The sequence below is a fragment of the Colletes gigas genome, unplaced genomic scaffold (assembly GCF_013123115.1).
Source record: "Colletes gigas isolate AHSC1104 unplaced genomic scaffold, ASM1312311v1 Colletes_gigas_Sc00002, whole genome shotgun sequence".
Classification (NCBI taxonomy): domain Eukaryota; kingdom Metazoa; phylum Arthropoda; class Insecta; order Hymenoptera; family Colletidae; genus Colletes; species Colletes gigas.
This window is the reverse complement of record NW_025106631.1, coordinates 2,947,476-2,973,536: the sequence shown is the minus strand read 5'-3', so window position 1 is coordinate 2,973,536 and position 26,061 is coordinate 2,947,476. Positions and strand designations below refer to the sequence as shown.

The window sequence follows — 26,061 nt, the reverse complement described above, 5'->3', positions numbered from 1 at the left end:
TTAAACGAATCGAATTACGTATAATTCACCCCGATTGGTGAACGGTTCGTTTGTTAGGAATATACCCAAGAGTTGTTAGGTTATGTTCGCATACACGAAGTGGACATCTAGATGAATATACCTCTTTTTTAACAAGTACCGTTAAAAACGAGTTCTTGCGTGTCTCTTTATAGCGATGTTACGTTGTAACTAAATTACCATTCGCGAGATTGTGTTTACGCAACGATCGAGTCAGCGTACGGACGCGATCACTCGTTCGAGATCGACGTCCCCGATAATTGGCGCGAAAAGATCTCCCGCCAATTCCCGTGGACAGCAAGCGGTCAGAATCGGAAGTACAAGCATGATCCTGGCCAATCTGGGCGAACGTCGTTCGGCACGAGCATCCAGATGGCGAACCAGAGTCTCCACGGCGGTGTCCGTTGCTTGAGACGTCAGACGGATGCCATTCGTCGTCTCAGCGATCTCTGGATTTCGAGAACGAACAGCTTAACTCGTACCGTGACATGATCAGCTTCATCGAGAACTGCAGATTGTTTTCATATTTTTGTTTCGACTTTTTCAAAACGGGACACCTTCCTGGCGCATGCGCAGTCCGCTATGCTCGATATTATCAGAATTGGAAAACTATTTTATCAACGAGAGGTGATGCAGGTCGGGGCATTCGAAGCTCGTATGAAATTTTCAAAATTCATAGTTTAGGGAACCTTCTTTTACAAAATTAAATAGCTCGTCGTCCCACGATAGAGGTTATACCTTAATTTTGTAACCAATGTTACAGCAAAGAAATAGTAACGATAATCGGAATATTAAGATTTCTTAATTTCTTACTGTGACAGTTTCACTGAAAAAATATGAAAACAATCGTATACCACGAAGTTTGACTAATCGAAATCAGTTAACCCTTCCCACTACGATTTTTATTAACACGAACATCCAGCAATATCGATGCAATTTTGTGGTGAAATATATATTATAAATATATTATAAATATATAGTATAAATATATACGAGAGTGCAAGGGGTTGATTATTACGCGACGCAGGGCATTTACCAGGTCGGCAGAGAATCAGAGTCTCCAGAATCGATATCTCGATTCGATCGAGGCGCAGTTTCAAGATGGTGGACCGTGCAGCGACGAGGGCGCCGTAAGCGGTGGCGGTGTCGTTCCCGGTCGACGCGTCTCGTTTTCGAAAGTTCGAGAGATCGATCGGCCAGATCGCGGCCCGCAGGAGGAACGCCGCCGCCCACCCTCTTCGTAAAATCCGATTCTGCTCGTCGACGTCGAGCATCGAGAACTCGCGATGCTGTCGAGCTGCACGCACGGTCGCGAGAAATATCTGGGCAGCGATCTCGTATCGCATCGTTGGCCCTGCGAACAACCGTTAACCAACCCTTACTCAACCCTGACCCTAAATTATTACGTTCAAAATTCTTCGTCTGTACCAGCGGCTATGATCCTCGATGCTCGAGCTGGATTCGACATCGAGGAGAAAAAGAAGCTGCTCGTACCGACGCCATCGGTGCGATAGATCGTCGATCCTATTTCAGATTCGCGCGAGGGAGCCACGGTCGTCGACTCGGACGAGAGACACTTTCGTCCAGGATCGTTGCTCGGGTCCCACGCGACCCTGGAATCGCTGTCGATCATCGCTGCGATTCTGTTTCGAACGCGTGGTCCTCGTTCTTCCTGCACCGCTAGGGAAACGAAACACTTTCGACAATTCCAGCGAAGCAACTTTACTCGCGAACCTACATTGCATCGGTTACTTTTTGGTTAGATGTGTTTGTACATTTCCGTCCACGAGCTCCCGAATGCGGAATAAAAGCTTCGAAACGAGATTCACTGTCGGTGCTATCGCTACTCTCAGCTAAAAATAATTGACGGCGTCGAGCTCGCCCGAGCACCGAAGGGTGACTGCCGTGTGCTGGACACGCGCCATTGTTTGCATCTCGTTTCGCTTGTTAGCCGCTGTGACGCGCGTGATTCTTCGATCCGAAACAGGACGGAGAGCAAGCTCTATTATAAGTAGTACGTTAAACTATGTATGGGTGTTCTATACATCCGGTTTTGAGTATTCTAAAAAATACTGGACACTATCTTGCGATCAATTTTGTGAATTGGTGATATATTTTCTGTCGGTTTTTGTGTCGTTTTCTCACCTGCAGTGTTCATGCCCACGGTGAAGCATTTCTTTAGGCGACAGTGAGGGCACCAGTTGCGTCTGGCTTTGTCGATGGCGCACGTCCCTGCGCCGGCTGGAACCGGAAGCAAGAGGGTCAGAAACTACACGACGCGAGCCATCGATGTCTGAATATCCACTCGAGAGTTTCACTCTTGAAGTACTACATTTAATTAACCTCCAATAACTATGGACGAGCAGAGCTAAATAACCTGAAAATTATAAAAATGACTACTTCAACGAATTTATTTCGTTTTTAAGTGGTGAAATTCTCCGGTGGATCAGACACGAGGCAGTCGCGAATTCGAGGAGAAACAAAGTGTTCGCACCTATGCAGGTGAAGAGGGCGCCACGACGCACGGATCGTTTGAAGAAGCACGAGCAACCGTCGCAGCAATAGACCCCGTAATGTTTCCCGTAGGAACGATCGCCGCAAACCTTGCAAGCCACTGGCGTGGGAAGCGTCCTTCCTGTTTCGAAATCAGTCGAAAGATCAAAGGACAATGTTAAGTCATAGAGGGGTTTACTGACCCAAGAGCGTACAGCATATGCTATACACCGTTGGAAAGGTCTTGCCAAGGCGAATCGACTGATACCATTTTTAACTTCGATATCAGATGGGATAATGTCGAAAAATGGCCTCAAACTTCGAGATTTTGCGGTTTTGAACAAAAGAAACCGGTAGTAAAAGCCCATCCGGCCCGAGGGACCTCGGGTAGGCACCTGAGGAAAAACCGAGGGGTGTAAGCGATACTCTAGCAGATTGGGACGGCAAATGTGCCCCACCACCTTCATTTCAGTGCCGTGTTGGGCCTGCGTTTGCCGCATGGGCCCTGTTCCAAATGCCCAGGGCGAAATCGCTAATGGATCAGTTGTTTTTCATGAACATAATATATTCATGGTAGACAATTCGCAGGTATAAGTTGGGAATGTGCAGGTTAGTATTTTCGCGGTACACCTCTGCCTTTAATTTTCCCCACAAATTAAAAATCGAGAGGTTGACAGGTCTGGGGATCGTGCCGGCCATTTGTTACTTCCTGATCGACCTGACACCTCTCAATTTTTATTTGTGGGGAAAATTAAAGGCAGAAGTGTACGGCGAGAAACCAACTACCAAACTTGGCATGCAAGAACGTACATATAAGAAGAGCTTGCTCTGTAATAGATACAAATGAAATTTGCCAGGTAGTGTCATCACTATTGCAACGATTTAGACTATGTATCCATGTTCAAGGTCGCCATTTTGAACACTTGTAGTAGCAGTGCCAAAGTATCCAAGTGTTCGAGGAGTGCTTTGAGACAATTTATTTTCTATTGCAGTTGACTTTGGGTGACCTTGAATGACCTTAATAATAAGTCATTGTATTCACCTTGAAACATTTTATCAGAATGTAAGTAAAACAATATACTGTTCTATTTAAAAAAAACCAGAGTTGACCTTCATATCTCCTTGACGCCTCCACCAACAGAAAAATTGGTAGTACCAGATTATGAGCCCCCCCCCCGATATCAAGTAAGTTTGGTCTAATGCATTTTCTCCTATCTTCAAAAGCAAGCAAGTTATTCAGGTGACCTGTTTAAAATGCCCCACCCTGTATGGGTGACGTGGCAGCCAAAGTGTTAAATATGGAATCTGACATCCGTCACAATTGACGGCTTCCGTGAATCTAGTGTTAAAGCCACGGATCTCTGGTACTCACCCATTTTCTTGCAAATTTCTTGGTCAGTCGTGGCCAATCTATCAAAGGTCGTTGGTGGAGGATCGAGGGCGAAGACCGGAGTGAGAGTCGTCGGTTAAACGAGGTGTCGCGTCGTCCAGCGAAGAACGGAGACTGAGACCAAGGTGTCGAGGCGATCGCGAGGGTAGGTTTGGTTTATCGACGAGCAGCGAGGTCGAGAGACGGACAGACGGGGGGTTGGGTTTGACGCGCGCGAGTGTCACTTGGGTCGTCGGACCGCCGTGTGATAATATTTGCACGGGGCAGTGACGAGGCGCGAGGCGATCCGTTCCACGAAGGAATCGCGACAGCTCGAGAGGGGCTGTCGGGACGTTTCGCGTGATTCGTGACAAGCCGTGATATCGAAAGCTGTTCTCTTTATTGCGCGTCGCAAACACTAATTATACAGGAACTGTACAGGGGACCGATCGATCCACGACGAAACTCGTTCGAGCTAAATAAGATTACTCGGTTCCACGTCCTCCCTAATCCTCCAACCCGCTATAATCGTCTCTTTGTAGCTACAACCAGAAATGGGCAAAATTCAACGAAGACAGAATTGAAAATTTACTAGCCATAACTAGCTTGCTGGTAAATATTCGTTGCTCGAACCGAATTTTGCCCCTCTCTGCGCTCGCCTCGAGTATTTGAGTATTCGAATAAATAACGAATTATTCTAACGTTACGAAGCGACTCTGTCGACAAGGCATCCATTTTCCGCGAGTTCACCATAATTGTATATTATAAATAGAAATAGGAAGTCTTTATTTTTCGTATTCGTATCTACAATTTATTACAAAAAAAAAAAAGAGAAAAAAACAGGCGAGGCTATTCAAGTGGACAGTACTCTGTATGTGTACATAGAAATTTTTTAAATCGATAATTCTGTGATCTATAATATATATTCGTACATGTGTGTTATGCATGCATGTATAACTTATGAAACTATGCAACGATCTGCCTCGATATATTTTACACCGTACGGTTTTAAGGTTAGGTTGGAAAATCCTCCATCTTGTTTTCCTTGCTCGTGCACTTCAATTTTTGTCTTTATAGTCGTTAAGTAGCGTCGAATGGTAATAAATTTACAATTATACGAGATATGGTTAGGAGTTGTCGCTTAACAAAGCTCCGATGAAAACTGTTTGTAAACCTTTCCGTCCCAAATGGCTCCATCTTTAATTTTAAACTTGATAATTTTGCATTAACGCCTGAAGATATAATAAATAGCATTTGATAGCTAATACTTTCAGGTGAAACGTGTTTATTGCGATAATTAATTTGGGACGGAAAGGGTTAAAATACAGGCTCGAAAGAGTGAATGATCTCGATGGTCGCACTATTCAGATACTAGGAATATCCAGATACTGGATCGGCGCATAAAATATTCGAATACTCAAAGTACAGCGAGACCTCGAATTACGCGGATTCGGCAGATTCGTGGATGCACCCTACCTTACGCCCTAACACATACTCATTACGTATCTATTTATGTATTTACACATTAAATAATGATTTTATTCCCCCAATTTTTCTTTCAACACGTTGACTGCCACACCCAAACGCTTCAAATTGTCTACGAATAACGATACTCTTTCTGGACAATTGAAAACTGGAAACAATTTGTCGTGGAACTGTATCTTTACAGGCTCTTTAAAATTTCAGTGTCCAATCAAGATTTATTTTTTTTACCTCATCAGTGAAAATTTGTGGCAGTCAATGTGTTAACAAGTACACGTCGAAACGTTGAACTTCCATTCGCTTTTGCAACGATGATTGTACTCTAAATGTATTTGCAAGGAGAAACGAAAGATCCAGTCCTGTCAATGATCAATCCTGTCAAAGATACAATTTGCTTGCGTGAAATAATCCTCTATATACAATTCGACTTGCGCGGAAACCTATGGAGCGAATTAACCGCGTGAGTCGAGGACCCACTGTATTCGAATAGTACTCAAATGGTCAAATATTCGAACAGTATTAAAATAATCAAGAATTCGAACAGCATTCAAATCGTCAGGTATTCGAACGGTATTCAAACAGTCAAGCGTTCGAACAGTATTCGAACAGCCAAGTATTCTAATAACATCCGAACGATCGAGTATTCGAACATCATTCAAACGGTCAAGTATTCCAACAGCGTTCGAACAGTCAATCGTTCGAGCATTGTTTAAATATTATTCAAACGGTGATGTATTCGAGTAGCATTCGAACGGTACTCGAACACACGAATAGCATTCTAATAGCATTCAAACAATCAAGTATCCGAACGGTATTCAAACAGTCAATTATTCGAGCGGTATTCGAGCACCAAAAATAGTCAGCTATTCGAACGGTATTAGCGTCGGCGCAGTACAGTACTCGAATGGTATTCGAACAATTCGAAAATTCGACGCGTAAAAGTCCCCGATACTCGGTCGTCGTCGATAATAACGAATATCTTTTCTGTACGCTTGCACTACCGACGTTCCCCGTCTCCAGCACATTCGATACATCGTTTTTAATTATCGTTTCGTCTCGCGGGTGTCTCGTGGACCGAGTTACGAGGACGCCAACAGTTTTGCGGCCGCCGTCACGTGATGCTGATGATGATAGGGCGCCTCCTGGCTCCCGTAATAAGTCTGTTGCTGGTGCTCGCTGGTCGACACGCCCAGCTGATGGGGATGATGCTGGTAGTACGAGGAATAGGGTTGCCCGACGATACCGTCGCAGCTCCGGGGCTCCGTCTTCACCGTAGCCACGCTTCCGGTCGCCAGCAGCGACGTGTGCCCCAAGTAGACGGGTCTGTCCGTCGAGCTGGACGCGCCCCCCGACGACTTCGACGCCTCGATTTGATGCTGCTGTTGCTGCTGATGCTGCTGCTGCTGCTGTTGCTGATGTTGTTGCTGTTGTTGTTGTTGCTGCTGCTGCTGCTGGCTGCTCTTCAGTTCTAAGAATCACGAAAGCAGAACGGTGTACGGTTGAGAGTATCAGGTGTATCTCTCCAAAGCGTTTAATCGAATTCTTTTTTAGGTTAGGTCTGGGTCAGAATCTCAGTATCTTTAGGTTAGGTCTGGGTTAGTACCTCAGTACCTTTAGGTTAGGTCTGGGTTAATATCTCAGTATCTTTAGGTTAGGTCTGGCTTAGTACCTCAGTATCTTTAGGTTAGGTCTGGCTTAGTACCTCAGTATCTTTAGGTTAGGTCTGGCTTAGTATCTCAGTATTTTTAGGTTAGTTCTGGGTTAGTACCTCAGTATCTTTAGGTTAGGTCTGGGTTAGTATCTCAGTATCTTTAGGTTAGGTCTGGCTTAGTATCTCAGTACCTTTAGGTTAGGTCTGCGTTAGTATCTCAGTACCTTTAGGTTAGGTCTGGCTTAGTACCTCAGTATCTTAAGGTTAGGTCTGGGTTAGTAGTAACTTACTAATTCTAAGTGATAGTGAACACTTTTTAATATGGTTGCATCGCCTTTCAAAGCTGTCGAGGAATGCCATCGACTCGTGAGTACGTGGAAAAGAGGAAGGGTGATCGTTTTGCTTACCGTTGGACGGCGAGGAGGCGGTCGAGACGGCGGTTGCCTCGTGGTCCCCGGCGGTGGGTCTGGCGTTTGGTTCGGGCGTCTTTTTCGGTTTGCGTTTCCGCGTTTGTATGCCGTCCTTCCGCATCGCCAGCGGTCTGTTCACCCCGTGCAGCTTGAAGTAGAGGCCGCACGCGTTGCAGACCGGCTCGCCCTCGTTGTTGCGCCTCCAGAGCGTGGTGGTGCGGGTCCCGCAATTCGTGCAGCACAGTCCCAGCCGCCTGGTCGCGGTCTGAAATCCCAACATCCGTTCCATTCGTGGATCGCGCGACGAGTCGCCGTCTACGGCGAAAACTCGATGATGCGGGGACAGCGGAGAACTGGACGTTTCTCCTCCGGATCGCGCGCACCAGCACGGACCGCACCGCGTCTCGGACGACCAACTTACCAGCCGTTTCGAGGGCTTGATCAACGGTCTGTTCATTCCGTTCATCTTGTGATACAGTCCGCACGCGTTGCACAGATAGTGACCGGTGCCGTCCCGTCTCCACAGCGGCGTAGAGATCGCGCCGCAGTTCACGCACTCGCGCCCCTCGCCGAACTGAAAGTCCATCGCTGTGTCTGCAACAATACCACCGCGTTTTATCGACTGTCACCGGTTTACGTGAAATTGGATAAGGTTATGTATCCGTCTTGCTAGCTTCGATTATATTTGGGAATGTTAGCTTGACGAATCTTGGTTAAGTCATCATGGCACGAAATGTGGCTTTAAGGTTATGTATCGTCTTGCTAGCTTCGATTATATTTGGGAATGTTAGCTTGACGAATTTTGTTTAAGTCCTCATGGCACGAAGTGTGGCTTTAAGGTTATGTATCGTCTTGCTAGCTTCGATTATATTTGGGAATGTTAGCTTGACGAATTTTGTTTAAGTCCTCATGGCACGAAGTGTGGCTTTAAGGTTATGTCGCCATCTTGCTAGCTTCGATTATATTTGAGAATTTTAGCTTGACGAATCTTGGGATATGACCCATGTCAAATTGACATTCCTTGCTGGTCGATGTCAAGAATATTAAGGTACAGCAAAGTCCATGTAAAATTAGAATTTAAGTCACCCATTTTGCTGACTTTGTTTTCTCTAACAATGAGAAAGAGGATGTTGAGCTTGAACGCGACAACGAGTTCTGAAAATCGAGGTTTCGAAGGGGTCTGGTGGCAGCGGAACCGCGAGCGGCCATCGAGGCGGCCGGAAGAGTGGGAAAAGAAACGCGTCCGCAGCGGCGGCGGCGGCGGAGTCGGACCACTCGACGTCGTATCGTACGTTTCAAAGAAGCCGCTATCGCTTATCCGTCGCAGATGGCCCGCCGCGTGGCGGCGCGTTCGTCGACCAGAAAAGGAGCTTTTTTTTGTTAATCGTCCGGCAATCGTGCCCGCTTTTCCGCCGCGTTTCAGTCTGGTTAATGTCTAACGCCCAGGCTACTACGAATCGGTTCGTTCTCACTGACTTCTGTCTCTCTCACCACAGCATCAAGAGCAATCCTTTCGATCCAAAGATAGAGAAACGATAGAGAAAAGTGGCGACTTCCCACGATACGGCACACGATGTATCATCTATTCCTAAACGCGGACCCTCTCTAAGGTCTAAAAGACCCTCGACTCCCGGGTAATTGTAAAAGAAGGTTTCGAGTTAATCGAAGTCGGCCTCGATGCTTTGATGAGCTCGACAGTGTATGGTGTATGCAACTCTGAAGTTTGAATCTATATCACAGCAATAGTAAGACCATTTTGCACCATCTTGCATTAGAGTATAAACAATTGGAAATCTGTGCTGTAGCGTCGCCTCCCTTACTCGCCACTAGAGGGCAGCACCCTTGTCTCTCTCGCAAGCAACTGACCAACCCTTCCGTTCCTATATATACGCTCCTCGACCAGACTAACCAATGTCCCTGCCATCTGAGGCAGAGCTTGCTAGGAAACCTTTACTCTGACTTTTCAGCTTTCCTACGATCTTTCTCACTTCTCCCACGAGTTAACTCACAAAATTACGAATACGACCAGTAAGAGGGTTAATTTGGAGGTTCAAAAGGGAAACCCGTGTAATAAACGAACCGTATGGCGATGCTCGTTGAAATCCAGCTCCGTCGTAGGCGCGCCAGGAGGACATCATGGCAACGTTCTGCGCGTAGAAGGGCGCGGCAGCGGCGAGGCTCGAGTGCGGGTGTCCTGTGTGAGGGTGGCCGGCGTGGGGATGACCGTGGCCAGAGTGTTGGCCCATCGCTGCTGCCGCTGCGGCAGCCGCGGCCGCGGACGCGGAACCGCTCGCGTGGCCAGCGAGCGCGTGGTGGGCCGCGTACGTCTCGACTCCATGCTGCCAAGAAGCTGCTGTCTTCTCCCTTTCGATTCGACGACCGATCGAACGTTAATCGACTGGTCCGAATCCATGATCGTTAGTGACGGGACTCGACTCTATCGCGATATTTGACACGGACGTCGACAGCGCATTGTCGCAACACCTATCGTCTCTCTGGTTTAACCCTTTAGCTTACAATGGCGTCTCTGAGACGTGATAACTCTACCGGGCAAAAAATGAATAAGACGTCTCTCAGAGACGTGGTAAGTCTACCGGGCAAAAAATGAATAAGACGTCTCTCAGAGACGTGGTAAGTCTACTGGGCCAAATATGAATAAGACGTCTCAGAGATGTGATAAGTCATCTATTGGGCCAAAAATGAATATAAGACGATTCAGAGACGTGATAAGTCGTCTACTGGGTCAAAAATGAATAAAACGTCTCAGAGACGTGATAAGTCTACTGGGCCAAAAATGCATAAGACGTCTCTCAGAGATGTGGTAACTCTACCGGGCCACAAACGTAAATAAGACGTCTCAGAGACGTGATAAGTCGTCTACTGGGCCAAAAATGAATATAAGACGTCTCAGAGACGTGATAAGTCATCTACTGAGCCAAAAATGAATATAAGACGTCTCAGGGACCGTGATAAGTCTACCGGGTCAACCATGAATAAGACGTGACAAGTCTACCGGACCAAAAATGAATAATACGTCTTAGAGACGTGATAAGTCTAGTTCTACCAAACCTAGGTGTCGCTGTTGGCACGTACAGTTGGAAATTGTGAATCGCAAGGCAAAGGGTTAATAATTCTCGGTATGCAAGGGTTTATATCTTTGCTGTATCATTCAGTCCCATCACTAAGAACCGTGGAACGTTGGATTCGGGTCGAAGGAGCTTACCAGGCGGGCGAGCCGGAACCGGGGAACGAATGGTATTGGGCGGCCGCCGCTGCAGCCGCCGCCGCCGCCGTCGCCGCCGATGGAATGGTCGGCCTCGAGGATGGCACGTAGACGGGCGCCTGGAGCTGCTGGCCGTGTTGCTGCTGTTGTTGCTGCTGGGACTGCTGCTGGTAGTCGGAACTTGCACCGTACCCACCGCTTCCGCCCCCGTGGAACATCCTCCTCGAGAGCTAGAACCGCGACATCTGCTCGAAAAAATTCACTTTATTTATCTGAGTCTGCGAATTAGTCGGCTGGGTTACAAAATGGAGGAAACCTTGTTTAAAGGAATGCAATAGGAATCACGTTTTGTTGATCAACAATTTGATGCCACATGTTTCTGAAGCAACAATTGAGTTGATATTTATACAAAACGTTAGCAGAGTTCAGAAACTCATTAAAAGATTAACTTTTCGTCTCGAGGAAGACAGGTGTCTGCCTATTGCAAGGGGGAAGAAAAATCAGACGTGGCAGGAGTTACGATTCGTACTGGGTCAGCCATCTTGGTCAGCCTTTGTCTGTGACTACTTTGGAGCCAGAAATTTTGCTCGACGATTTTCATATTCTACTTACTGTATATTCTCTCTAACTCGGAACTGATACTGCATTTACTATTGATACTTGATTAATATTTTGTGCAGTTATGGAACGGATAAATTCAAACGTACGATTTCTAACCTATAAGCAAATCCAATACTTTGTGTCGAATTATTACGAACTCACAAAGGGCGAACCGTGGAGGAACCGTTGAAATCCCGAGGGAAGAAGAGCAGTGGACGTTGGACTAGCGAGGAAAGAACGTTCGGAAGATGGGAGAGTGCGAGGGAGACGGTCGATTCCGATTCGCGATCGGACGGTTGGAGAGATCGAATGGTTTCTCGGAACCGAGGGGGGGGGGGAGGGGGGCGGAAAGGCGGGCAGTGGCGGGCCCAGGAGTTCGTCGACGTCCTGGACGAGGAGGGACGGTGGACGAGGGGGGAGTGGAGGGGTCGCGGAGGATGAACGGAGACGGCGGAAGAGGAGGACAGAGAGCGCAGTCGCGTCTCCACCTTCGAGGCGCGACTCCCAGCCTGGAATCGGAGATACGTGATAGCGGCCATCGCGGCCACGAATAAGATCCCCGTGTAGGCGGGACCAAAGCTCTGCCGCGTTCCTAACCTTTCGCGATGGATCGATCCCCGACGGAACGCGACGCAACCTTTTTAACGAATATTATTCCCTCGACCGAGAGTCGGATTTTTCTTTTTATTTGCAGACTGTTTTTGGGTGTAGCCACTATATCGAGAAGCTTGGATTACATTTGCAACTAATGGAATTGGACTATTTCATAAGAATTTTATTGTATTCTATTTCAAATTCCTATTAATATTATTAAACTAAAAATTATAATTAATCTTTTATATTTTATATATTTCCATATTTACGAATATCTTGATTATTATTTATTAAATGAATAAAATCACCAGAGGCATCTGCCATTGTTTAAATTATTAATGTGTTTGAGTATTTTGGAAAGTTTGAAGCTTATTTTTGTAAATATATTGGCGAGCTAGTGTTTAAATAGTAATAATGGTGTGCTTTGGTGCTCATTTGCAATTTTTAATCACCTTGTCTGGGTGAATACTTACTTTTTGTGTTTTAGGTTATGAGTTTGCCAATATGGCTACCGATGAAGATTGCAGAAGGTAATCGAAACACAATTATTTGTAACAAACATTGTTCAGGTTGCAAATATCGTTAAAGAATAATAATCGTTAAAATTTTGCCACCGATCGGTCGGGGGAGTATGGCATTTCGCGGGGGAGGGTATTAACGGTCGAATCGTCGTGTTTTTTGCAGTCGCGAGTCACGCTTCATCGCCGAGACGCGATTCGCGACGCTCGTTCGCGAGTTATCGACAACCTTATCGCCGAGGCTTATCGAAACCGCGACGAAGAGTGACTCGCTGCCGCGAAACTCATTCGACGATATTGTATAACGCGCAACAATCCACTACTCGGTCAATCGGACATTTCGCGACCACTTTTCGAACCCCGGTGAAATTATAACATCGATGAACGACCCTATTACGATTATCTAGACAATTGCAATCGTTCTGGAAGCCAATTCTTACTTTTCGACTTTTATGTTATCGGTTACTATACGGGTTTTTTCAGGTTGCAATATTACTATAGAATAATATTAAAACACGTTCACTGTCCGATCTCTCAACGACATATCCAATAACATGGCGATGTGCCCCATATACGGGTCACAGACAGCGAACGTGTTCAGTGTTATTCTTATTTTTTTATTTTTTAGGTCATGGGTTACCGATTTACTCCGATCCTAAAAACCTGTTTTACTCAATGTATATAGTCAATAAATTTTACAAAATTGTATGCAAACCAAGGGCTTAACTTTTTTACGAAACGATGAAATATTTTAGTGTTATAGTTATTTTTCAATTCTTATTTTTTGACTTTTAGGTTATCGGTTACTATATGGGTTTGTTCAGGTTGCAATATTACACGTTCACTGTCTGATCTCTCAACGACATATACAATACCATGGCGATGTGACCCATATACGGGTCACAGACAGCGATCGTGTCTAGTATTATTCTTATTTTTCAATTTTTACTTTTCGATTTTTAGGTTATGGGTTACCGATTTACTCCGATCCTGAAAACCTGTTTCACTCAATATACTCAATAAATTATACAAAATTGTATGCAAACCAAGAGCCTAACTTTTTTACGAAAAGATGAAAAATTTTAGTGTTATAGTTATTTTTCAATTCTTATTTTTCCACTTTTAGGTTATCGGTTAATATATGGGTTTGTTCAGGTTGCAATATTACTATAGAATAATATTAAAACACGTTCACTGTCCGATCTCTCAGCGACATATCCAATAGCATGGTGATGTGACCCATATACGAGTCACAGACAGCGAACGTGTTTAATGTTATACTTATTTTTCAATTTTTACTTTTCGATTTTTAGGTTATGGGTTACCGATTTACTCCGATCCTAAAAACCTGTTTCACTCAATGTATATAGTCAATAAATTTTACAAAATTGTATGCAAACCAAGGGCTTAACTTTTTTACGAAACGATGAAATATTTTAGTGTTATACTTATTTTTCAATTCTTACTTTTCGATTTTTAGGTTATCGATTGCTATACGGGTTTGTTCAGGTTGCAATATTACTATAGAATAATATTAAAACACGTTCACTGTCTGATCTCTCAGCGACATATCCAATACCATGGCGAAGTGACCCACATACGGGTCACAGACAGTGAACGTGTCTAGTGTTATTCTTATTTTTCAATTCTTATTTTTCGATTTTTAGGTTATTGGTTATCAATTTACTCAATATACACAATAAATTTCACAAAATTGTATGCAAACCAAAGGCTTAACTCTTTTACGAAACAATAAAAAATTTTAAGTTAATCATAATCGCAATTGTGTTTCTTATTTTTCTCACTTCTTCATAAAGGGTATTTACCCCCTCGAATAAATAAATAAATGAATAAAACTACTATTTCCTCGCCAGTAAACTGGTAAGTAAGATTAATAAGAACGATTTTCCGGGTCGGGGAATCCCTCGACGAAATAAATGAAAATCGGACAGGGTCCGGTGAATACGAAGGGTAAAACACACTAATCGAGCCGCGGTAACGTTCTTAATGCGTGAGATCGTTCGTTATCGCAGTGGAAAACAACCTTCTTTAATCGATCCAGTTGTTAACGATCGCTCTCGCTATTAATCGCCGGTTCGCGCGATAAAAGTTCACAATAAAGCATTAAACTGTTCGTTACGTAACCTAATAGTATCGCCGCGGTGTAAAAGTCAGAGACACCCGATGATTTATGGCGATCGAAGCCGGGTTGCACGATCCTCGAATGTCAGCGCCTCGGCGTTTCAGCGTCGCTGCATCGTGTGCACCGACAGGTTGAGCAACAACTCATGCGTTTTATAGTTGTTACAAAGAGCCCTGTCGACGATTGTTACGGGGAATTCGAAAAACCATTTCGCGTCGCGAGTTACGATCATCGGGAATCATAGGATCGAATGGAATCGATCATAAATTAGACTCGATTTTTTAAAAGATTAACAGAATTTTCACTGGGCTCTGTCAGAAGTGAAAGACACCTTTTGATATTTCAATTTCAAAGTTCAATCGTTTCTTGACATAGGAGAATTTCTTTAATATTTGTTTGTAATCGAATGCAAAGTTGTCGAAGACAACTTTTGGTAAAATGGCGGAAAGGAACGGTGTTAATGTAACACAGGGTGTAAGACACCCAGCGGCCGTGCTCGCGTTTCAAAATAGGCGACTGGAGGGTTAATGGGAACCGGTTGGAAGAGTAATCGTGTTTCGACGTTGGAACGGCGCCGGGACGAAGGGGCATCTGGCGCCAGCTCCAGACCTCCGCGTACGGATCACGTTCCCCCACCCCCCGCCGCGCCCGGACGTCGCCAAAATCCCTCGGACCTCGCGTCGATCGAGAGAAGATCCGCGAGATCCACGAACTGCCGCCCACTGAACCTCCAAACTTGCCTACGAGGCCAATATTTCGCTCTCCCCACAATTGAGCATCTTACATAACCTAAAAGTTGCGCTACATGTCTTTAGAATTTCATAAAAACCCTCCACTCTTATCCAAACACACATTCATAAACTTTTTTCTCTCAATAAACACGATTCATTCAGATTCCAAACAATCAATGTACAACGGTGTTAGACCGTGCAATCAATTATCGATATCTAATCGATGTATCATACAGTAATCGACTTTTCACGCCACGACATAATATTTATCGATATATCGTTATAATCGACTATCGATATCTAATACGATTGTCTATAAATCGAACGTCCATCGATGTATCAGTAATTGACTTTTGATGCCATGACACAACACTTATCGATGCATCGTTATAATCGACTATCGATATCTAATACGATTGTCTACAAATCGAATGCTCATCGATGTATCATACAGTAATCGACTTTTCACGTCACGATACAATACTTATCGATGTATCGTTATAATCGACTATCGATATTTAATCGATACGATTGTCTACAAATCGAACGTCCATCGATGTATCATACAGTAATCGACTTTCGATGCCATGATACAATACTTATCGATCTATCGTTATAATCGACTATCGATATCTAATACGATTGTCTACAAATCGAATTCCCATCGATGTATCATACAGTAATCGACTTTCGATGCCATGACACAATACTTATCGATCTATCGTTATAATCGACTATCGATATCTAATACGATTGTCTACAAATCGAATGCCCATCGATGTATCATAGAGTAATCGACTTTCCATGCCACGACACAACGCTTATCGATGTATCGTTATAATCGACTATCGATATCTAATTATTCTTGCAACATATTGTAAATTAATTTACTTTGTTACATTCACTAAGCGATAATGTTTGACTATGTAAATCCACATCTGTAGTTCCTTGCATATTACATCTTTGTACTAAATATTAATAAATGAATAAATAAATAAATGAATAAATAAATAAATAAATAAATAATACGATTGTCTACAAATCGAATGCTCATCGATGTATCATACAGTAATCGACTTTTCACGCTATGACACAACACTTATCGATATATCGTTATAATCGACTATCGATATCTAATCGATACGATTGTCTACAAATCGAATGATCATCGATGTATCATTCAGTAATCGACTTTTCACGCCACGACACAATACTTATCGATGTATTGTAAGATATTTTAGATATTTTTCCCTTTAATATTTTAATACAATGGTCTGTTGTACGGAAAGTTAACCCGAACGTAACTAACTAAATTATTATTAACAAACGATTAACTAATAAAATGAACAACTTTTAAATGCACACTACACACAAAACACACATTCATTACAAACCTGAAGGCTGCTTACAGTATCGTTATAATCGACTATCGATATCTAATCGACACGATTGTCTACAAATCGAACGTCCATCGATGTATAATACAGTAATCGACTTTTCACGCCATGACACAACACTTACATATCGTTCTATCGTTATAATCGACTATCGATATCTAATCGATACGATCGTTTGCAAGTCGAACGTCCATCGATGTATCGTCTAGGTATCGACTTTCTGACGCTTATCGACGCGTCGATAACAAAAATGGCGCACAATTCATCGTGCAATCTATCTTCTATTTTGTTCATTACGTAAATTACGGGTAAGAGCATTCACGTGTTTCGTTCGTAATCGCGCGGCCCCGCGGCCGGCGAACATTTTTCCCGTCTCGGAAAAAGATTCGTTCGGGACAGAAATCTTACGTACTGAAACGAGTTACTTTAAACCGACTGGATACAATCGCGGAAAACGTATATCCTTGCATGACCACCGAACTAATGGGTTCAGATTTTCTTTGCACGGGTAAATAAACCAGCAGCAGCGACTGTGAGGTAAATGGAGATATACCGTGTAAGCCAGGGGACTCCTCGTCAGATTGGTTATCTCGATCGCGGCGGGAACTTTCAGCCCCGTTTTTCCGCAATAATCGAGGCTCTACTGTTTATAAATGAATCTGATTTGCTTGGAATGAGTGCAACACAGGTATCGTAGATCCTCCTGGTAACTTTATCCTCTTCGTCCTCCTCGAACTGACCATAGGAACGCTACTTCTCTGGTATTTTCCTGAACCTTACCATCTCCATCTTTCTACGTCTCAAAAAATCCACTAAATTCCCACCAAAATGAGGTTCGAATTTCAATTTCGAGAACACCGCCTGCGTTGCTCGTTAAATCACAATTTATTTCGAAAATTCTCGCGCCTCGACCCGTTCGCCGTCATCCGTGCATATATTAATCGTAATAAGTCCTTCGTATACGCCATCTTTGCTATGTTTCAGCGTCGATTCCGTTTAAAATCGGAATAGAAACCAGGCGTTCCGTCGACCCACTCTAAATTCATACCTTTCGAAGCCCTAGCGGCGTCCTCGTTCGATTATTGTCAAGTGGTTTATGGTCTCTATCCGTCCCCTCGACTGTCCTCTCTTGTTCGCCGTATCCGAAATTCGTGTCTTCATTATTCTTACGGTTCTCGTAAATTCGACCACATTACTTCCCTGTCCACCGACGTTCCGGCCAGCAGAAAATCTGGCTAGCTGGACTCCTCGTCTCCAACACCATGTTTGCAGAATCTTTGAGAAAATTTCCGCCATTTTAACTCTGGATACACGTTCCTAACTTCCCTTCAACGTCCACTTCGATGCCATTTGCCCTAATTTCGCATTATGCTACATTTCTGTGTGATGTTCTCATCGTTATATGCGTTCACTGTCTGGTCTCTTCGCGGCGTATCCAAAAGCGTGGCGCTGTGACCCATATACGGTTCACGGACAGTGAATGCGTTTAAGTTACAAGAACGAATAAGGACGTTTTCTTAATATTGGAATACACAAAGATCCTTAATATCAGAATTTATATCTCCACAAAATGGAGGCAGATAAAATTTCAGTCTTGTTCCAGTACCAAACGACGCCATTTTGGTTCCCCCCGAACAGACAATTGCAATGTTTTCTCGACTCCCTACCATTCGATCCAAGTCAATATATTTTTTGTTACATTCACTAAGCGATAAGGACTAAGGACTAAGGACTATGTAAATCCACATTTGTAGTTCCTTGTATATTACATCTCTGTACTAAAGGGTTTAATACCCGTTAATAAACGAATCGACTAGTCCAGAGTCGAAAATACGATCCCCCATCGAAGACACTCGATCAAATCTCGAAGGTTATAGTTTCTCTCGATTCCTCTCGACAATGTCGAAGACCGTGGGTCTCGCTGGACAGGTCTCCTCGATTTATCGACGCGGACAGGACGCCAAAAGTATCTCCTGACGCTCGTGCGCCTCTCTTCGATACGGGAACGGGCTAATGGAAATAACGTCCGTCGCGTTTTTTATTTTTCCCCCCTTCTCCTTCGAAGCTCGACGCGTCTGGGGCTAATCTTCTCTCTCTGCTACACGGGTCCCAGGCCGCCTTCGAACGAGCCGACACCAGAGACCAGAGACCAGAGACCAAAGAGACCAGAGACCAGAGAGACCAGAGAAACGATACGAAACAAGAGTACCGATTCTCTACGAGCCTAATTAATTGCTTCGAACGTCTACCGGTTCTGTTTCAAACTGGCCCGAGGAGACGAGCCTCGTTCCGTCTTTTACGAGGGGCTCCCCACCCCTGCTCGTTGGGGCTTTGAGGAGTTTTCGTTCCGACCGTGGGGGCCCCGCGAATGCAACGAGAAGGGAACCGGCTGGGATGGAAAGCGTTTCGATCGACGGTTTTAAGAGTCCTACGCCTGGCTGCCGGTGCTCGATTCCGAGGCGCCACGGCGCCGACCGCGTAGAAGGGTTTCCTTGTAGGTCTGCCACAGCGAAACGTCGGCCACACGGACGCGCCGCTACCCCCCTTTCCCTTACCTCTCCTCCCCCCACCGGCCACCCCGCCATGTCGTTCGACCGCGTAGGAACCGTGTCCGCGCGGAAGCGCTCGCGATTTCGACGCTATTGCACGACTAGGCGGAAACGGTACCCCGTGGGAGTGGTCACCAAACGCGGGGGAGAGGCAATTACACGCGACGACGACACGCAGAGTCTACGAGTTACGTGGGAGGCGTTCGACGTTGCTTACATCCGGCGGTTCTTAACCCTTTAACTCGAGAAGGGTGCAATTGTTATTAGCAATGATGGAGGAGTTGCATGATCTAGTTTGGAGTGGATGGTTTGGATGGAGGACGCCATCTTGACAGTTTCGACTCGGTCTACTGTTGCAATCCAGGTGGTCAAGTAATGCTCCCTTTGTATCATAAGAGTTTATTCATTTAGGTTGAACTCACGTCGAACTCATCATTCATGCGGTAGTTCATAACTCTTTCGCTTCGAAAATCGTTTATATAGACCCTTGAGAAGGGTGCAATTGTTATTAGCAATGGTTTGTATTTGTGAATGATAGAGGAGGTGCATGATCTAGTTTGGAATGGATGGTTTGCATGGAGGACGCCATCTTGACAGTTTCGACTTGGTCTACTGTTGGAATCCAGGTGGTCAAGTAATGCTCCCTTTGTATTATAAGACTTCACGATGAACTCACGCCGAGCTCAACTATGAAAAATAACGGAATTTGCAATGGAATTTGACTCTTGGACTCTTTGACCCTGGGCCCTGCGGTCCTTTTTTAGCAATAGTAGAGCAGAAGGACCCTTAGACCTAGCGACTAACGAGCCCTGTGCCTAACAAACGATGACATATCAATATTTGGCCTATTGGTCACCCAACACTACATAAACATAGAAGTCGTATTCAATCTTTGCATTTGTAATTAAGGTATGTTAAACGTTCAGAGTAAACCTTTCAATCTAGCATATTCGTTTAAATATTACTTCCATGGTTTCGAAGTTATTTAACATAAAAAATGCGAGGTGGAGCTTCTCGCCGCCATGTTGCTACCTTGAAACCACAAGACACTGCGCTGTAAGTATCACAATTTTTACGAAATCTAGGACAAATCTAGCAAAGAAAACCGATAATTCTTGTTGGATCCAAAGAAATGTGAATCGCGAGCTTTCGTTCCGCGGGTCGAAAAAGTCTGCTGGCTCGCGACCCTCCGCGACCCGAGATACCCATCGTCCGCGACTCGTTTAGAGCGTCACGGAGTCGAAAGTTATAGAGTCGCGTCACGCGATTTCCACGACACTCGAGATAACGAACGTTCGCACGCGCGTACGGCGCCCCCCGATAGCGTCAGAGGCCAGAGTCGAGCTCGGTTCGCGAACGTAATAAAAAATTTTTCGGACTCTAAGAATTCCAATACCACGGATGGTGGAAAAATTTCATATTGTGCCTGTCTCGAATTAAAGTGAATAAATTAAATGAATTGAAAAATAAATTTCGAAAAATAAAGTAGAAAAATAGATGTAACATGGTTCGACGTTTCCTCGTGGAGTTGCTTTTCTACCTTTTGTCGAAATTCGAGACCCGTTCCAATTGCGTGACGCGCTCGGTATATTCCGAGCGTGAGGATAAGTCGTTCAACAGGCAGCTCTCAATGTTAATGAATTATGGGATGATTTATTAAACAGTGATCGCGGCGATAACGATCAAGATTCCTATCCACCATGGAAGAGAAATAAATCAACTGTTTTAATTATTAACCGTGTCTTCCAGTGTTCTCTCGATAAATGTGATATTACTTCGAGTAATGAATAAATAAAGATAACATTAACACGTATGTATAATACAAACGGTACACGTTATTTCTCTTAAATACTCGAGAAATATAATGAGGTAAATCTTAACTGATTGCATCACGATTCGTCATTTCGTATCTTCGTGTAATCAAAGATAGGAAAATTTAATAGGAAAATTACTGTTGGAAGAAATTCTGATCACCGAATTTCGATTTTCGATCCTTGATTAACTCTTCCACTCTTCCCGGCTTTCTTCTTTCTCCGCGTTTCTCGTTTTATTCATCTCGAGACCTACCTGATCGCGAACGACCGTCCAGCGAGCGTTATGCTAATTACGAGCGCCCGTAAAGAAGCCGCGGAAACGCGGAAATTGCACCTTTATTTTGCTATAAATTGAACGCTGCTATAAAAATAAATTGGCACTCTAATGTAAATTTTGATGTGCACTACAGATGTGTTCTGGGCATTTGATCGAGAATAGAGCATGGAAATGGTACTATTCTAGAGCAGGTACATCAATTTAGAGCTGGATCTTTACTCTATTACAGGTTGAACAGTATCTGATGCTCTAGTAACGTTTGAACATCATTTTAGAGTAAAATATTAATACTATTTCAATTGAAATGTTTATGTCAGATGTGTTCTGGCATTTGATCGAGAATAGAGCATAGAACTGGTACTATTCTAGAGCAGGAACCCCAACTTAGAGCTGAATCTTTACTCTATCACAGGTTGAATACTATCTGATGCTCTAGTAGTGTCTGAACATCATTTTAGAGTAAAATATTAATACTATTTCAATTGAAATGTTTATGTCAGATGTGTTCTGGCATTTGATCGAGAATAGAGCATAGAACTGGTACTATTCTAGAGCAGGAATCCCAACTTAGAGCTGAATCTTTACTGTATCACAGGTTGAATACTATCTGATGCTCTAGTAGCGTCTGAACATCATTTTAGAGTAAAATATTAATACTATTTCAATTGAAATGTTTATGTCAGATGTGTTCTGGCATTTGATCGAGAATAGAGCATAGAACTGGTACTATTCTAGAGCAGGAACCCCAACTTAGAGCTGAATCTTTACTCTATCACAAGTTGAACACTATCTGATGCTCTAGTAGCGTCTGAATATCATTTTAGAGTCGAATATTAATACTGTTTCAATTGAAATGTTTATATAGGGGCGAACTGACACTTCTCTATTCCATTCTAGAGCAGGAGCTCCAATTTAGAGTTGAATCTTTACTCTATCACAGGTTGAACACTATCTGATGCTCTAGTAATGTTTGAACATCATTTCAGAGCCAAATATTAATACTGTTTTAATTGAATAGCCTATATAGAGGGGAAGTGATGCTTCTCTAGAGCTCTATTGTTGATATAAATGCGAATTGGTGCTTTACTATAATTTGAACGTTGATAGGGAAGTGAATAGATATTGTCCAAGCATGGAAAGTGTATTGAGCTCTAAAAATTGGGAAAGTAGAAGGAAATTGATAGGATAGAGCAAGTATAGTGGCTATATAGAGATGAACTGGTACTTCTCTAGAGTTACAGCGTCGATATAAACTTGAATTGGTACTCTACTATGACTTGAACGTCGATATAGAACCGAACCAGTGTTCTGTAAGCTTGGGAAATGCATTGTGCTCTAAAAATTGGGAAAATAGCAGGGAAATTGATCGAATAGAGCAACTTAAAGGCAATTTCATCAACTATACAGAGGATGGGAGTTCGAAAACCATCTTAGAGGCACTCGAGCTCTACCAATTGGGAAACTATCAGGGAAATTGACAAAATAGAGCAACTTTAAGCGAATTTCATCGAAGACACAGAGGCTAGAGTTTGAATAGAGCATTCTTGAGGCACACAATTCGATTTGGTGCATCTATTACTGCTTGAACACGATCTCAGAGGTACTGAGCTCTAACAATTGGGAAAGTAGCAGACACACTGATCAAATAGAGCAAGTTAAAGGCAATTACATCAATTATACAGAGGGTGAGAGTTCGAAGACCATCTTACAGGCACTCGAGCTCTACCAATTGGGAAACTATCAGGGAAATTGACAAAATAGAGCAACTTTAAGGGAAATTTCCTCGAGGATATAGAGCGTGGTGGTTCGAATAGAGGCCGATTGGGAAACTATCAGGGAAACTGACGAAATAGAGCAACTTTAAGGGAAATTTCCTCGGGAATATAGAGCGTGGGGGTTCGAATAAAGGCCAATTGGGAAACTGACAAAATAGAGCAATTTTAAGCCAATTTCATCAAAGACACAGAGGCTAGAGTTTGAATAGAGCATTCTCGAGGCATCCAATTCGATCTGGTGCAACTATTACTGTTTGAACACCATCTCACAGGCACTCGAGCTCTACCAATTGGGAACCCATCAAGAAAATTGACAAAATAGAGCAACTTTAAGGGAAATTTCCTCGAAAATATAGAGCGTGGGGGTTCGAATAGAGCTTCCGCGGGACACTCAATTTCTCAATCGCGTTTCTGCTCGAGACAGTGTATGGGACCCAGTGCAGACGGACGAAAAAAGTCAGTTTAGCGTAGCCGTAGATCCCCGGGGTCGGAGATCTCAGCGAGGAGATAAGCTCGCGTGCCTGGCTGTCAACGGAGCGGTGGAATGGTGGAGGGGGCGCTGGAGGCGCGTGCCGAAACTGGACCGGAGCGCAATTTCCGAGGAATCTTATCTCCCGTTTGCATCTTCGGTATCGAGTTACCGTGGAAAGGGCCGTCCACACCGAAACCGATACGGCCTGCTTCCTGTCCAGGCTGGCTCGACTTCGCAACGCGTACCGAAACTTTCAAGCAGTCCTTTAGATCCTACGCAGGGGCTGGTGTATCTAGAACGATCCGCCACCTGAAAGACAAGCAGCCACTCTTCCCTCTAAACCCCATACAACCGTTTGCTTATGGCCCCGGGAGCCGGGGATTAAAAGCTCGAGTAACGAGGGTCCGTCTGGGAGTGACTCGTTCCCTCTTTCGGAATTTCTAGAGCATTCCCCCCCTCCACCATTTTGTCTCTTAATAGTCAGCAGGTAGTTGCATGAATTTTAAGGCTCGTGTCGCAGAAATTTTACGTTTTTTTAATTTGAAGCGAAGAAATTTATGACTTCTGGATTTTCAAATTTCGAAAAGATGATGGAGTGGATAAGTAAATGGTAAATTGAGATCCAAGTGGTGCACAATGGGTATTTTCTTTTCGTCAAACTCAGCCCAATTGTAATTTTGTTTCTCGACGTGGTGGATTCGACTTTCCCGCGGCCCCTGAGCGAAAACCCGCGGGTCCCACACGTCCACGAGGCGCAGGTAGATCCTGGATCGTGTACGGGTTTAACGTCGACGACGATACACACGCGTGTTTGGCTCGAGTGGCTCGGCGGCTCGGGGTCCGGTCGTTGGCATAAATCCTCGCGCATTAAATTTATTCGCGCTTATGCCACGGCGAGCGTGACGCCTGAACGAAGCGTACTTGCAACGGCGAACGGCGACAGAGAGTCGTCGTAAGGGAGACGGAACGAGCGAGCGAACGGACCAAAGAAAGAAGAGAGAAAGGAGGACGGACTCGTACCTGCGCGGCGAGAATTTCTGCTACTTGGATCCCCTCGGCTGCCACGTGGAAACCACCGGTTCGCGGGGCAACTATCGATCGATCTCGAATTAATCTAAATTTAAACACCTTTCGAGGTGATCTCACACTGTTCGTCGCGATTATAAAATTAATGGGTCGATAATTCATATATTCGCGAGTGTAGGCGCGCTCGGGAAGTACGACAAACCTGCGACGACCGTTTGGACACGTTTGGCGTCCCCGACTATTCGCTTTATCGCCGCCTTTTCTTTTTCTTATCCGACAATGAGCGTCGAATCTGGCAATAAATTTTGAAACGCGCGACGGCGGACAGATACCGCGCGTCCGGGACGCGATCGTAAGCGCGGGCCATTAACTCGCGAAAAATGAGCGTCGCGACGACCTATTTTCTCACAACGCGAAAAACAGTAATGTTCAATAGTTAAATCCCTCTTGTTGTGCAAAATTTTGCATGTACATCCGTGAGTTTGACGCGCCGGTCACCGGTGACCCCCAAGCCAGACAACTCATTAAAGCCAGTTTTGTGGAACAAAGTTGCATTCTACGACACATATATACCACGATTATTCATATTTTCAGCTATAAATCCCCACGAACTACTCGAGTATTCGAATACCAGTGCCGGTCACCGGTGACCCCCAAGCCAGCCAGCGTGTTAAAGCCAATTTTCTAACGCGAAATTACATTCTAAGGAACATATATACCACGATTATTCATATTTTCCACTATAAATCTCCACGCGCTTCCCAGGCTAGCCAATACCAGGAACGCAATAGGGGGAGTTCTCGGATTGAAACATTGAGGCGACATCCGTTCGTCTTCCCGGGTGACAAACGAGGTGGGCGGCCGCGTACGCGCTCGAGAGAGAGAAAGAGAGAGAGTGCAAAGTAAATTCCAGGAATAGTTTCCGTCTGTCGACCGTGGCAAGGTGGAGGCACTCAAAAGGTGACCGGTCCCCGAGCAACACGGCCGACGCCTTCGTCGCGAACGGCGCACGGTGAAAAATGTTTGGAGAACCGGCGGTGTGGTCGTGTGGCCGTCGGGGAAAAACGGCAAAGGTTTCCGCTCGGAACTTCGCGCGGCGGAGGGAAGCCCCCGGTGGTTGCGATTCCGAGATCGAGGGATCAGATACCGTGGTAGCAGGCAAGAAGGGAAAAGCATCGAGCGCGTTAATTCCCGAGCGTAGCGTAGCGGACGCTCCCAACTAACCTCCCCCTCCCCCTTTAGCGCCCCTGCCCCCCCGTGCTCGACATCTTATTGGCCAATTATTATTCACCGGTACCAGGTTTCTCGAGTTCGGTAGGTACTCTACCGGGCAGCGTTTAAGCTTTAAACCAGTCCGCGGAGGACTGTTACGGGAGTCGAAGAGAGGAGTATACGGCGGCGCGGCTAACGCCTTCGAGTTTCCGCGCGTCCGGGGCAAACGAGATCTCAATCGCGCATACGGAATAACGAGCCGAGCTCGTAAGTATCGCAACTGACGACCGTACGGTCATCCATATGT

At 44.7% G+C, this 26,061-nt stretch overlaps 2 protein-coding genes across 2 annotated transcripts in view; both read right to left on the bottom strand.

Annotated features, from left to right (window-relative positions):
• Positions 1–231: 231 nt before the first annotated feature.
• On the bottom strand, positions 232–3,887 carry LOC122400428 (nuclear receptor subfamily 2 group E member 1). Its single transcript, XM_043401899.1, has 6 exons — positions 3,884–3,887; positions 2,513–2,653; positions 2,164–2,259; positions 1,447–1,698; positions 1,055–1,372; positions 232–467 (listed from the first exon to the last, which is right to left on the bottom strand). Exons 1-6 carry the CDS (start codon positions 3,885–3,887, stop codon positions 232–234), a joined length of 1,047 nt encoding a protein of 348 aa, XP_043257834.1.
• An 836-nt stretch (positions 3,888–4,723) lies between these two features.
• The window catches only part of LOC122401348 (GATA-binding factor A-like), a 58,582-nt gene continuing 37,244 nt past the window's right edge, over positions 4,724–26,061 (bottom strand). Inside the window, exons 2-6 of the mRNA XM_043403433.1 lie at positions 10,647–10,891; positions 9,504–9,787; positions 7,845–8,017; positions 7,421–7,688; positions 4,724–6,830 (exon numbers count right to left, since the gene is read on the bottom strand). Of these exons, the coding sequence (XP_043259368.1) occupies positions 6,442–6,830; positions 7,421–7,688; positions 7,845–8,017; positions 9,504–9,787; positions 10,647–10,864 (1,332 nt within the window). The 5' untranslated portion in view covers positions 10,865–10,891 and the 3' untranslated portion in view covers positions 4,724–6,441. The remainder of the gene's footprint in view (positions 6,831–7,420; positions 7,689–7,844; positions 8,018–9,503; positions 9,788–10,646; positions 10,892–26,061) is intronic.